The sequence below is a fragment of the Triticum aestivum genome, chromosome 6D, assembly GCF_018294505.1.
Source record: "Triticum aestivum cultivar Chinese Spring chromosome 6D, IWGSC CS RefSeq v2.1, whole genome shotgun sequence".
Lineage (NCBI taxonomy): Eukaryota > Viridiplantae > Streptophyta > Magnoliopsida > Poales > Poaceae > Triticum > Triticum aestivum.
The window spans coordinates 137,674,844-137,689,771 of record NC_057811.1 but is presented as its reverse complement, the minus strand read 5'-3'; the positions used below and the strand labels follow the sequence as shown (position 1 = coordinate 137,689,771).

The window sequence follows — 14,928 nt, the reverse complement described above, 5'->3', positions numbered from 1 at the left end:
ACCTTGCAACATCTCCAGCCACTTGCAGTACACCCCCCTATTGCAGTGTCTCCGGCAAACCCCCCTTTGCAACAAGCACGGTCAGCAAACTCTTCTTGGCTTCTTGCAACATCTTTGATGACCGCCCCTTTATCGCATCCCCGTCAACCGCCCTTTTTCCAATAAGCATGACTAGCGAGCCTCCCTTGCAGCACTGCACATGTTGCAGCACCTCTCGTGACCACCCAGTTGTGATCATGACTCGAAAGACCCGTTGTGACCACAATTGCTACGAAGAGAGCGTCGTCAAGGCTTTGCAATCTACAAACGGTAATATGAATACTCATTTTATTTATCTAGACCCAAAAAATTACAAAGTTGGTAGTGTTGGGTCTTTTAGTGAGCACTCGGCTAGCCCTAATTTTTTTCAACTATACATCTAATTAATTACATGGAAGAGCCGATGCGGAATAACCTCCATGCTTCAACTTCTTGTGATATCAGCAACATGCAATATGTGTATTTGAATTCTCATGCATCGGCAATCTCACAACTACATATGTCGCTGACTAACATGATGAGTTCAGTTAATTATTGTGAGACACATCATGTTAGGAACTTCAATGGCATGCAAGAAGGTGTTTCACCATTTTATTCCTTCGCAATTAACTCACAAGTATGTGAGTCCAAACATGACAATGAATGGGGAAATTGGTCATGCCACTACCAATTATTTGGTTATTCCATCTTCAACCGTCATGTGCTACACCTCACGTCACTATTTTTTTGCACCATATGCAACCATTGGTATTCATAATTTGACTCCGCACCTTCATGGCAGTCATAGCTGAATAAGTGGAAATTTTACAACATTGCATATACTTCCGTTTAGTACCGTACCATATTATACACCTCCTACGCAATTGCAAGTTTCCGGCAACACCCATATCTCATTGCTGAAATAGTGTGAAAGCATTGGGGGGGGAGGGGGTCCTTTCTATAACGAATTGCATTGAGAAAGGGTTATAGCCCATTGGGACAAGTGTAATGTTCTTCGACATAAAAAATAATAAACAAGGGACACTACCATAAGGCCTATACCGAGGCAAGAAGAGGAACCTTTGCAGAATTGATAATTTTGATGAAAATAAGAGTGATTTTAATGACAAGGGTAGTTCGGTTATTGAAGACAAAAATGTGCAGTATATGCTCCGGATTCATGAAATGCAAGGAGACAAGCTCAGTTGAGCAAGGGCATGACAAGCGTAGCAAAACATCCGCGATTGTTTCTTGTTTGGAGTAAAGGGAACTTTCATCCCGCCCCATGAGTTTTGTGTCAAAGAAATTGAAGAGCGCAATAACAAGAACATGCAACTAATCAAAGTTTAACTGAGAGAAAACATCAAAGTGATGAGACACAACATCTTAAATAACAAGACAAGACTAGTTTTTTCAACAAGTGAGGGCCTCTTTGATTCACACGATTTTCAAAACATAGGCCTTCTTTGGTTCATATAATAGGAATAGGAAAATCATAGGAAGTGAAATGACATGTATCTCAATTCTTACAGGAAATAGATGTCATTCGATGTAGAAGATATGATTTTTGTCATTGAATCTAGTCTAATGGTTTTTTCCTTCGAAATGTGAAGGATTGATTTCTATCCAACATAGAAATAAGAATCCATTCCTACAAACCAAAGAGCTCCAAAGGAATTTTTATTTTGAAAAATCTTATCTCATAGAATTCCTACGAATCAAAGGAGGGCCTCCTTCGTTCATATGATAGGAATATCATAGGAAGTGAGAGAGTTATTTACCCAAAACCACTACACTTGGGGATAGGGTAACAACTTGGTACCAGATTTGAACCAGGGCACAAAAAACCACCGAAATTGTGCCTAATGCGTAACACGGAGCACTGATACTGAAACTTGATCGCGAAAACAGCAAAACCGACAGGTGGATCCCACGTGTCGGGCTGACGTGGCAAAGACCAGGCACAAAAAAAACTTTGACCAGCTGAGGTGGCAGATGAGACGCGGGCCCCGCCTGTCATTGACTACATGGTCATCTTCATCCCATCTCTATTTTTATGAAGCATTGGGTCGAGCAGCTTGTGAGCGGCCGAGCCCGTGCGAACTGAGAGGTCCATGGCCATGGCAACCGAGCCCTTTCTCAAGCTAGGCGTAGCCGAGCTCGACGTCCATATCCTCCTCTCCCTTTCCCTTCGTCTCGAGCTCGCTCCCATCCTCCATCCCCCTCCTCACTTCAGCCCGATAGCTAGCCGTCGACGCCGCTCCGCACCAGCGTGGCCACCGCCGTAGTTTCGCCGAGACACAGTGTCCCAGAGCTTTGCCTCCTCACTCTGGTCATCCTCGACGACGAACAAGCGCGGAGACACCCTAGAACGACCGAATCGACTCTGTCTTCAACCTCGGAGCCGCCGCCGTCGCCGTCGAATTTAAGACCTTCAGAGCACCCCTGACCTCGCTGGCCTACTCATCTGAATCGCCATAAGCCCCTATCCTTTTACCCCCTTTTCCTGTTGTCGATTTTGTTCTGTTACTAATTCCTCCGCCATGCCCGAAAACTCCAGCCGCCGTACCTCTCCGTCGGTGTTATTTGAGCATGAATTGATTGTGCGTGAGCACTGTACCGAGATCATAGAGCTCAAGTGATGCCATCTAGGTGCTTAGCTAGCTCGCTGGCAAGCTGTAACTCAGCGGTCATGCAAGCCCGAGCTCCCCCACCGCCCAGCTCGCCGCCGTCAACGCTACTGGCCACCCTAGCATCTTACCGCCGGCGCGGCTGCCGCTGGCGGGCCCTTCCCCCGCCTCCTCCCTTTCCTCTTAAAGGTCATCTCCCACCAACGGCCCGCATGCTTGCCTCCGCTCTGGACCAGCCGTCGCAAGGCAGAGTAATAGAGGAGGAAGAAGATAAAAGGAGTATAAGATGATGAGTGGCTGACTGGTGGGTCATACGTCCACCTCAGCAGGTCAAACATTGACTTCGATTAGTCTTTGCTACATCGGCCTGACAGGTGGGACCCACCTGTTGGTTTTGCTGTTTTCGCGACCAAATTCCAGCATCAGTGCTTCGTGTTACGTATTAGGCACAATTTCGGTGGTTTTTTGTGCCCTGGTTCAAATCTGGTACTAAGTTGTTACCCTAACCTTAAGTGTGGTGGTTTTGGGTAAATAACTCGAAGTGAGATGACCTGCACCTCAATTCCTAGGATAATGACTTTTCCATTGAGTTTACGCTAATGTCTTTCTTTTGAAATGTGAAGGCTTGGTTCCTATCCTACATAGAAATATGAATTAATTCATACAAACCAACGGGTTCTAAAGAAAGTTTCCTACAAAATTCATATCCTTTAAAATTCCTACAAAAATTCTGCAAATCAAAGGAGGCCTAATAAAGGAGGAAAATGCACATAATGTATTGATGTGTCCGCTTGAATCCTAGAGATTAGGAAATCACGCAAATTTTGATAAATAAAAGTTTGATGCGACATAAAAACAAATAAATTATACCAAGAGATTTAAGCAGATGAATAAACTATCCTACAAAATGGAGTGCAAAGGATTCTAATTGTACAAATCAACAGGTTATGTATGAAGATGGGGGATGGATGGCTGACACGACACGCTACTCGTGCGGCGAACACAAAGGTGATCGGGGCGACGATCACCGCGCACGCGACGACCACCGCGCAGGCGACGCCGCGCAAACGCGTGACAGCAAGCCTCCCGCGGTGGAGGATGAGCACCGCGCAGACGCCACCGCGCGGGCACGTGACGGCGAGCCCCCCGCGGGGAGGGATCGAGTCGATGAGAGCTGGCCGGTGCTGTACATCCCAAATCTCCTACAGGCCGAGGTTCTCTGCTATCAGAGAGGGAATCTACTCATCCAAGGTGAGATTCAAAGAATTTTGTTGATTGATGAAGAGGACATGATCATTGACAGTCGGGGGTTACGAGATTGGGAGAAAATTTAATGTAATTCGATTGTTTGGATGCCATGTCACGTGGCTCGGGTTGGTGATGCGGCGGCGTTGGAAATTGATGGCGGTGGGGGGATTCCAAGGGGTGCGACCGCCATGAATGCGGGGGGAAGGTGGGAAATAAATCCCCCACCCTCGAAGGGGAGTCAACACACCTAGATTCGAAAACCCCCATCCACCTCTGCCCACCGCACACACATCCAAAGCACGGGCGCAGCGACTTCGGTGACCATGGCCGATTGGAGGATGAAGATGGAGCGCGCCATGGTGGAGCTTGCGAGTGGGAACGAGCTGAAGCTGGAGAGGGCAAGGGAGATTGTGTCCTGGTTTGCAACCAGGAAGGAGATGCGGCGCGCGGCGAAGCGCGTCTTCAGGAATCTAACGGTGGAGGAGGATGAGCGGCTCACCCCGAATGGGATGACCACTCCAACTGGTGCGCCGGTGAGCTCGCTGGCCGCTCTGGTCTGGGCCATGGAGGAGACGGAAGGTGGCGACCAGGCATCGAGGCAGAAGTGGTGGGCGTTCCGCTCACGACGCCGCTTCCCCGCTGGCCCGGAGGAGTTCGTGGTGGGTGCTGTCATGGCCATCCCCACTCCAGGGACGCGCTGGGTGCCGATCCAAATCGAAGACAGCAAGGCAGAGTCGGAGGAAGAGCAGATGGATCTGGGTGCGGCCTCAAGCCAGGTGGTGGAGAAGCGCGGTGGAGAGAAGAAAACAAAGGAGAAGATCTACACGCCGCGCAGGTCACCCCTGTTAGAAATATGCCCTAGAGGCAATAATAAATTGGTTATTATTATATTTCCTTGTTCATGATAATCGTTTATTATCCATGCTAAAATTGTATCGATAGGAAACTCAGATACATGTGTGGATACATAGACAACACCATGTCCCTAGTAAGCCTCTAGTTGACTAGCTCGTTGATCAATAGATGGTTACGGTTTCCTGACCATGGACATTGGATGTCGTTGATAACGGGATCACATCATTAGGAGAATGATGTGATGGACAAGACCCAATCCTAAGCCTAGCACAAGATCGTGTAGTTCGTATGCTAAAGCTTTTCTAATGTCAAGTATCATTTCCTTAGACCATGAGATTGTGCAACTCCCGGATACCGTAAGAATGCTTTGGGTGTACCAAACGTCACAACGTAACTGGGTGGCTATAAAGGTGCACTACAGGTATCTCTGAAAGTGTCTGTTGGGTTGGCATGAATCGAGACTGGGATTTGTCACTCCGTGTAAATGGAGAGGTATCTCTGGGCCCACTCGGTAGCACATCATCATAATGTGCACAATGTGACCAAAGAGTTGATCACGGGATGATGTGTTACGGAACAAGTAAAGAGACTTGCCGGTAACGAGATTGAACAAGGTATTGGGATACCGACGATCGAATCTCGGGCAAGTACTATACCGGTAGACAAAGGGAATTGTATACGGGATTGATTGAATCCCCGACATCGTGGTTCATCCGATGAGATCATGGTGGAACATGTGGGAGCCAACATGGGTATCCAGATCCCGTTGTTGGTTATTGGCCGGAGAACGTCTCGGTCATGTCTGCATGGTTCCCGAACCCGTAGGGTCTACACACTTAAGGTTCGATGACGCTAGGGTTATAGGGAATAGATATACGTGGTTACCGAATGTTGTTCAGAGTCCCGGATGAGATCCCGGACGTCACGAGGAGTTCCGGAATGGTCCGGAGGTAAAGATTTATATATGGGAAGTCCTGTTTTGGTCACCGGAAAAGTTTCGGGTGCTATCGGTAACGTACCGGGACCACCGGGAGGGTCCCGGGGGTCCACCAGGTGGGGCCACCGGCCCCAGAGGGCTGCGTGGGCCAAGTGTGGGAGGGGACCAGCCCCAGGTGAGCTGGTGCGCCCCCCCCCCCCCACCAAGGCCCAAGGCGAAGAGAGAAGGGGGAAAGGGGAAACCCTAGGCTCAGATGGGCCTAAGGCCCACCTAGTGGTGCGCCCCCTCTCTCCCCCTCTGGCCGCCCCCCTAGATGCATCTAGGGCTGGCCGCACCCCTTTGGGGGGGAACCCTAGATGGGGGCGCAGCCCCTCCCCCTCCCCTATATATAGTGGGGTTTTGGGGCTGCCATAGACATGAGTCTTCCTCTCTCTTTGGCGCAGCCCTACCCCTCTCCCTCCTCGTCTCTCGCAGTGCTTGGCGAAGCCCTGCTGGAGTGCCACGCTCCTCCATCACCACCATGCCGTTGTGCTGCTTCTGGACGGAGTCTTCCCCAACCTCTCCCTCTCTCCTTGCTGGATCAAGGCGTGGGAGACGTCACCGGGCTGCACGTGTGTTGAACGCGGAGGCGCCGTGGTACGGCGCTTAGATCGGAATCAACCGCGATCTGAATCGCTACGAGTACGACTTCTTCATCCGCGTTCTTGCAACGCTTCCGCTTAGCGATCTACAATGGTATGTAGATGCACTCCCCTTCCCCTCGGTGCTAGATTACTCCATAGATTGATCTTGGTGATGCGTAGAAAATTTTGAATTTCTGCTACGTTCCCCAACAACCCCCGCTTCCTCCGCAGGTCGCAGCGCCTCCAGGAGGCGACCAGGTTCGCGGCGGAGGGCTAGGCTTCTCCCCTGCCGACAACCGCTTCTGGTTGCTGGCTGGGGAGGAGTCTGGTGAGGAGGACGGCGCCTCACTAGATCCGAGAGGTATGAACTCTTTGCCTCAGAAGTATTTGTTGAATCCATGCCTAAACAAAGTGACTATTGGTCATAGTAAGGGCAGTAGGAAACAAGGGAATAGATACAAAGTGGAGAAGGTTGATTTGGACAATGCGGATGAACATAAAAATCTGAACAAAAAAAGTTCAGATGCTATGGGCAGGGGAGTGACAATAGATAATTTTACAGATATTAGAAACATTATGAATGGTGCTTTGGTTGTAGAGAAAATGCAAAAGAAGAATGGTATACAAGATTTCTGGTCTGAGATAGGTTTAGATACAGATATTTTGGTTATCCCTAATTGTGAGATTAATACTGCCATCAGCAGTAGAATCACAAAAAAAACATATTAGAAAGATTGATACTGATGATGTATTGGAGAATTGGGCCCTGGATTTGAGCCCAACTCGAGGACAACCAGGCCCAAGTGTGGGGGTCGCGGGAAGTGAAAATACGCTTTCTGGCTCTTTCCCCTCTCTCAACCTAGATATAAAAGGAAGGGGGAGAGGAAACAGGACTAGGGTTTACTAGTGCGCCGCGAGGAGTAGAAGAAGAAAGAATGGATCGATTCGGGGGCAGATTCGATGGAGGAGGGGGTCGGTTCAATAGGGGGAGAGAGAGAGTTGGCAGTACATAAGGAAAGAGGAGGGGAGAATTACCACAAAAATCAGGTGCCATGGGAAGAGAGGAGAGAGTTTGCTAGAGGGAGAGAGAACTGGAGAATGCAAGACAGACAGGAGACGAAGCAGGACACCGTTGCCAGAGGAGAAGCTGAAGATGGAGGAACTGCAACTAACAAGAGCAAGGGAAAAGAATAGGAGACAAGAATTAGCCAGGGAGATGCTGTTGGATCTCAAGGAAAAGGAGCACAAGAGCTGCTGCAACAACAACAGGTACTGCTGAACGCTCTGTTGGCTCAAATCTCGCAAGGCAATCTCCTTCCTGGAACAGAGGCAAATTCCAGATCTGGATCTAGTGCGGGTCAGAACCAGGGGGTTGTTGATCACAAGACAAATGAATTGAATAAGATGATTACAGAACCCATGAACCAGGGAAAGCTGGGGAGAGAGATCCTGATGGTGAACAATGGAGGAGGAGCTCAAGGACAGAGAGGATATGGTGCTATTGACAGAGATCAACATAACAGCAGAAGTGTGCAAGAGGGGGGGGACTAGGTTTTGGAGGAGTGAACAGGATGCTCTGCAACAAATGCAAAGACTCAAATTATCTGACAAAAGATTGCCCTCTTGGACATTGTGTGATCTGTGGAAAAAAAATCATGTTACTGATGACTGCAACTGACTGAAACAGATTAAGCCAGTGCCTAAGTTTATAGGGTATGCTGCTAGGGGGCTTGGAGTGCTACTGGTGCAAAGTGCTAAGGAAGCCCTGGAGGTTGAGAACCCAAACCCAATGGCCATTATATCAGTGGTTTCTGGGGAAATCAATGAAACACAGTTGATAGACAGGCTGCATTACATGTTCAATTGAAACTGGCAATGGAGATGCAAGAAGCATCGAGATAAGGCTTTTTTGGTGAGATTTCCTAACAAAGGGAGACTGGTGGAACTGATCAAATGCAATGATTTTACATTATTGGAATCAGGTGCTGTGATCAATGTGAAGGGGTGGAGCTTTGATTCACAGGCTGTTGGCAAACTGCACACTGTTTGGGTTCAATTTGGAAAAGTACCTGAATGTTTCAGGCATTTTTTTGGGATGTGTGAGGTGGCTGCAACTCTTGGACCAGTGCTGAAAATTTACATGAATACAATCACCAAAGAGAAGATTAGAGCTAAGATTGGAGTGAGAGACTATGAAAAAATTCCAGCCTATACTGAGATCACTGACAAAGAGTTGATGATATACAGGATCCTACCAAAGATTGAGAGTGTGGTGGAGATGGGATGGTATGGAGAGCATAAGAAACAGGGAATGGAAGAAACAGAGACAGGCAATAGTGAGGAAATCATGAGAAAAAGACACAAAGGAGATGATGATAATGTGATTGGGAATAAAGAAATGATCTCACTAGGGAGCCTGGGACTGGCACAATTTGAGGAATTGAAGAAGAAAAATGAGGAAATTCTAAGGATACAAAAAGAGCAAGTTCTGGAGATGGAGGCAAGGAAAAAGGTAAAAACCAGTGTGGATATGGTTATGAAAAAGATAAATGATCTGGAATAAGACAAAGTGAGACAAAAAGCCCTCAGAATGAAAGAAGAGAAAAAGATCATGGAACTGGAACAAGATAAAAAAGTACTCATGGATTTTATTAACAAACAACAGGGGGTGATTGACAGGTGTGTGGACAAAATTGAAATGTGGGAAGCAAGAGAGAAAGAAATGAAGGAAATTACTGATGCTGATATGAGGATTATGGAAACTGATAGAAAGGAAGATGAACACAACAACTACAATGAGGCAGTAGATTATAATGCTAGCCAGGAGTATGTTTCATTTGGCACCAAAGTGGGAGTTAAGACTGGGAATAATGACACAGAGAATAATGAAGCTTTGTTGGATGAACAACTCAGAAGATGTGACAGATTGGCAGACAAACAAGATGCAAAAATCGAGGAACTGGCCAAAGAAAGAGCTGCTGCCAAGGATAACTATGGTAAGATACAGAACTTGAATTGTCATGATGTCTCTTTATTAGCTATGGCACATAAAATTGGTATTGATTTAGGATGCTCTATTAACATGATTGAGACTAATTTAGATATCATAGCTAAGATGGAGCAATGCAGAAAAGAATTTTATTTACAACATATTTGTCAGAAAAAGAAGAGGAATGTCAATATGATGGACCTAACCTTATTGACATTGGGGATATGGATCTAAAGGAACTCTGTTCTGATGAAGACCATTCTGATGCTGAGATGAAAATGGATCACTTTACACATCTTAGAAATTTCTTCTCTAAATAAAAAAAGACTAGCTCAAACTCACCAGGATTCTGCTGTGGGAAGACAACTAGTGTGCTTGGGGAAAAAAGAGAGGTTATAAAAATAAAATAAAAGGAAAATGATAGGAATGTTCTAGAATATTAGAGGGATTGGAAAGGATTGTAAGAAAAATTTCATTAGAGAAAATATAAACAATAGAAAGCTGCATTTTGTTGGGATCCAGGAAACTATCAAAGATAATTTCTCCAAAGATGAGCTCCATAATTTGTGTGGTGGGAGAAACTTTGAATGGAAATGGTCCTCACCAAGAGGGAGATCTGGGGGGATCCTAGTGGGTATTAACTATGACAATTTTGATATTATTAATGTGGAAATTGGGGTGTATTTTGTAAGAATTGTGGTTTTTGATAAAATAAATAAATTTGAATGGAATCTTATTGTAGTTTATGGAGATGCTCAGACTACTGGCAAAAATGCTTATCTAGCTGAACTGTCTAGAGTTTATCAAGATAACTCATCTTTACCAATGATGATAGGTGGTGATTTTAATGTCATCAGAAACAGCACTAAAAAAACAAACCTACTGTCACTGATCACTGGAGTTTTGTTTTTAATGCTATAATTGAACAAGTTGGGCTGAGAGAGTTACTCCTAGGGGGGAGAAAATATACTTGGGCCAACAACCAATGTGACCCCACTTATGAAAAATTAGACAGGGTTCTTATTTGCCCTGATTAGGAAGAACACTACCCCTTAACTACTGTGCAAGCTTTAGAGAGAGAGAATTATCTGACCACACTCCATTGATTGTGGATTCTGGTGAAATGAGAAACAATAATAGAATATTTAGATTTGAAAATTCTTGGATGCTTAAAGAAGGATTCAAAGAATTTATACATAAAGTGTGGAACACACAGGTGGCAGGTAATAGCATGGAGAGATGGCAGAAAAAGCTGAGAATATTTAGGCAAAAAGTGAGGGGCTGGATTTTAAACTCAGATGCAGCCTGCAGAAAAATAAAGAAAGATATTATAAAGAAACTTGATGATATAGATAAGAGAACTGAAGTAATGGGAATATCTGCTGCTGATAGATGTGAACAAAAGGAATTAAGGGCACAGTTGGGGGTGCTGATGAAACAGGAGGAAATGAAATGGTTGCAGAGATACAAAGATAGAGAGATCAAAGATGGGGATAATAATACAAAATATTACCATGCTAAGGTGAACGGGAGGAGAAGAAAGAATAGAATCTTTTCACTAAGCCAAGAGGAGGGGGTGATTGAAGGGGATGAAGAACTAATCAAATACATCACTAAATTTTACAAAGACCTATTTGGTCAACCTGAAGTGTCCACTATCAACTTAAATATCCAGGATGCTCCTGGCATCACAGAGGAGTAAGCCAGATCTCTGGTGGAACCTTTTAGTATGCAAGAATCGTATGAGGTAGTTTTTAATATGGAGAAAATAAAAGCCCTGGCCCAGATGGTTTACCTATTGAATTTTATCAGAATTTCTGGGATTTGGTGAAGTGGGAATTGAAAGAACTGCTAGATGACTTTCACTCTGGGAAGCTGGACATTTCTAGGCTAAACTATGGGATTATTACCCTAGTACCCAAAGTCAAAGATGCTAGACAGATTCAAAAATTCAGACCTATCTGTCTATTAAATGTGAGTTTCAAAATCATCACCAAGGTGTTAATGAATAGACTTAGCAGGGTGATCAGGCCAATTATTTCCCCAAATCAAACAACCTTTATCAAAGGGAGATATATAATGGAGGGAGTGGTGGTATTACATGAAACATTAAATACAATACATAAAAAGAAGCAAAGTGCCTTATTGTTTAAAGTGGATTTTGAAAAAACATATGATAAGATTAAGTGGCCCTTTGTGTACAAAATGCTGAAACTCAAAAAATTTCCTGATAAATGGTGTGACATGGTAATGCACACCATGGTAGGAGGGCATGTGGGGGTTAAGGTGAATGATGAAATAGGACCTTATTTTAAAACATTTAAAGGATTGAGACAAGGTGATCCTTTATCACCTCTGTTGTTTGATATTGCTGCAAATGCATTAGCCATTATTTTAGACAATGCTATGCAGGAAGGGTTTGTAAAAGGGGTATTGTCTGAATTAAATAATTGTGAAGTGAATATGCTGCAATATGCAGATGACACTATTTTCTTATTGCAAGATGATGAAGAGAGCGCAAGAAATCTGAAATTCATCCTGACAACATTTGAACAGATGTCTGGATTGACCATTAACTTCCATAAAAGTGAGATTTTTCTGTTTGGAGAAGCTGTTAATAAGATTAATACATACCAGGAAATTTTTACTTGTGAGGTGGGGAAAATACCCATTAAATACTTGGGATTGCCTGTTGCAGATGTTAGGTTGGGAAATAGATTTTGGAAGGGAGTCACTGAAAAAGTACAGAAAAGATGTGCATGCTGGCAGGGGAGACTCCTTAATATGGCTGGGATAGTTACCCTGGTACAGGCATGCCTGACCAATATTCCACTGTTCATGATGTCCTTTTATCGTCTTCCTGTGGGAGTGAGGAAAAAGGCTGATTTTTTTAGGTCCAGACTTGTGTGGCAAGAAGATGAAAGCAAAAAGAAATACCATTTGGTTAATTGGAAAACTTGTTGTTTACCAAAAGAACAGGGGGGGGGGGCTGGGGATCATTAATTTGGAAATTATGAACAAAGCCCTGCTAGCTAAGTGGCTATGGAAACTGGAAACTGAATCAGGGACATGGGTGAATATACTGGATAACAAATACGTTCAGGGCAAATGTCTGTCTCGTGTAGAAAAGAAACCTGGGGATTCCCAGTTCTGGAGCAGCTTGATGGGAGTAAAAAAAAATACTTCCAGCATGTCAAGAAAGTGACTGGAGAAGGGAAAGAAACTAGATTTTGGGAGGATTGGTGGGTTGGGGCTAGACCTCTAAAAGACCTATATCCTAGACTATACAACATCAGCTTTGACCACAACATATCAGTGGCAGAAGCTGTGAACAGAGGGTGGCAGGGTTTTAGCTTTAGAAGAGACTTAAACTCATAAACAATGGGGCTTTGGAATAGTTTGAAACAAAGATGTGAGGAGGTAAGGATGCATGGAGGGAAAGATCAACCTCTGTGGATGCTTACTAAAAACATAAAATTTTCAGTTAAATCTTTATACTCCTTTATGATCAATGATGGAGTGGGGTTTCCACACAAATTTCTGTGGAAAACTAACATTCCATCTAAGATCAAAATGTTCTTTTGGCTTTTGGCCAGAAGAAGCATCTTGACAAAAGAAAACTTGATTAGGAAAGGATGGAAAGGAACAAAAGAGTGTGTATATTGTGGGAGAGAAGAAAATATAGAACATTTATTCTTTGAATGTTCAGCAGCCAGATTGGTCTGGAGCCTGGTTAAATATGCTTTTGATCTCAGACGCAACCCAACTAATCTCAATGACTACTTGGGAGGGTGGCTGAAAACCTTTAAGAAACCAGAGAAAAAATTAGTTCCGGTGGGGAGTGCTGCTATTTTTTGGGCTCTTTGAAAATGTAGAAATGATATAATCTTCAGATCGAGAAAAATTCATGATCCAGTGATAATCATTCATCTGATGGGCAAATGGATTGTTGATTGGTCGATTTTGCAGAGAAAAAAGCCGGAGGAAAGACTACTGCAGCTGAGAGCAAAACTAATCGAGCGGGTGGCAAGTGAGATATACAAGGCGACGCAGGGGTGGAGCTGGGGAGTTCGACGACTGGAAGGCTAATTTGGCGAAGGATCAAAACCCAGGCTTCCTTTTCTCTGTTTGTTTCGTCGTGTTATCCTGAACTTGTAGTAGTTAATAACTAGCCGGTGTCTGATGTATGCGATGCTTATCTAGCTTTTGTAATCCCAGGTGCGGTTGTAGTTTGAACCTTTAGCTCGATATGTGGCCTTGATGCGTGTGTGACGAACTCTGTTGGGATCTCGACTTTGGTGCTGCTTTTGGTTTCATTAATGAAATCAGAGGGAAACCTCTTTTATTAAAAAAAAAACAGGTTATGTATAAAAAATTCCTATGAATGTAAATCCTATGAAACAGGTTATACTTTGATCCGGAATTCGTTTGAATGATAGAACCATGAAAAGTTACGGTGATGTTTCATGGGACGGCCATTCCTGCTACAGTCCTGTACTGTGATTGAGTTTGCCCTCGTAGCCGGGTGGGCCATCGAGACATGCAGGAGCTGCCAGTTGGCAGTCTTCCATTCGCCACCAGTCACTGCCCACGGATCGCGATCCGCATGAGGCATGCAAAACTCAATCGGCACCCTTCACCGCTACTCCATCCGACGGCTCCCATCTCCCTCCCCCGCGCCGGGCCGAATTCCGGATCCGCGCTCCGAGCACCAAATCCACCCGCCTCCTATTTATTCCCCCTCGTCTCCCCTCCATTTCCACACCGCAAAGCAATCTTCTCTTCACTTCAAAACACCCGAGCAAACCTCTCCGATCTCCCATCCCGGCGCCCCCCGCTCCTCCCGCGATGGCCCGCACGAAGCAGACGGCGCGCAAGTCCACCGGCGGCAAGGCCCCGCGGAAGCAGCTGGCGACCAAGGCGGCGCGCAAGTCGGCCCCGGCGACCGGCGGCGTGAAGAAGCCGCACCGCTTCCGCCCGGGCACCGTCGCGCTGCGCGAGATCCGCAAGTACCAGAAGAGCACGGAGCTGCTCATCCGCAAGCTCCCCTTCCAGCGCCTGGTCCGGGAGATCGCGCAGGACTTCAAGACCGACCTCCGCTTCCAGAGCTCCGCCGTCTCCGCCCTGCAGGAGGCCGCCGAGGCCTACCTCGTCGGCCTCTTCGAGGACACCAACCTCTGCGCCATCCACGCCAAGCGCGTCACCATCATGCCCAAGGACATCCAGCTTGCCCGCCGCATCCGCGGGGAGCGCGCCTAGGCGCCTCGCTTGCCATTGCTAGGTGTTTAGGATCTGTTCCCGTCGTGTTCCATATCTGCGTCGTTCCTGTGTAACTAGCTTGTTGCTGTGCTTCGATGCTTTCAATGAAATATGGTTACCAGTATGAGATAAATCCCTCTGAATTATTATTCTCTTTTTTCTGTGCTTGTCTTCACCCTCTGAATTACTGGCTATAGTTGGTCTGTCAGGCGTTCTGAATGCATGTTTTGAATGGACCTGGTTAAAATTGCGGCTGGTATTGGTGATTTCTGTCTGTGATGGTACCATTTTTATTTAAGAATGTGGTGGATTTGCATTAAAGCTTGTGACAAAAAAATCAACCGCAGAGCCTGTGAATGAGCAGTAATT

General features: G+C 45.5%; 1 protein-coding gene across 1 annotated transcript; it reads left to right on the top strand.

Annotated features, from left to right (window-relative positions):
• Window positions 1-14,059: 14,059 nt before the first annotated feature.
• LOC123144137 (histone H3.2) lies at window positions 14,060-14,683 on the top strand. The gene has a single exon (XM_044563172.1). It carries the CDS (start codon window positions 14,149-14,151, stop codon window positions 14,557-14,559), a length of 411 nt encoding a protein of 136 aa, XP_044419107.1. The 5' UTR covers window positions 14,060-14,148; the 3' UTR covers window positions 14,560-14,683.
• The last annotated feature ends 245 nt before the right edge of the window (window positions 14,684-14,928 follow it).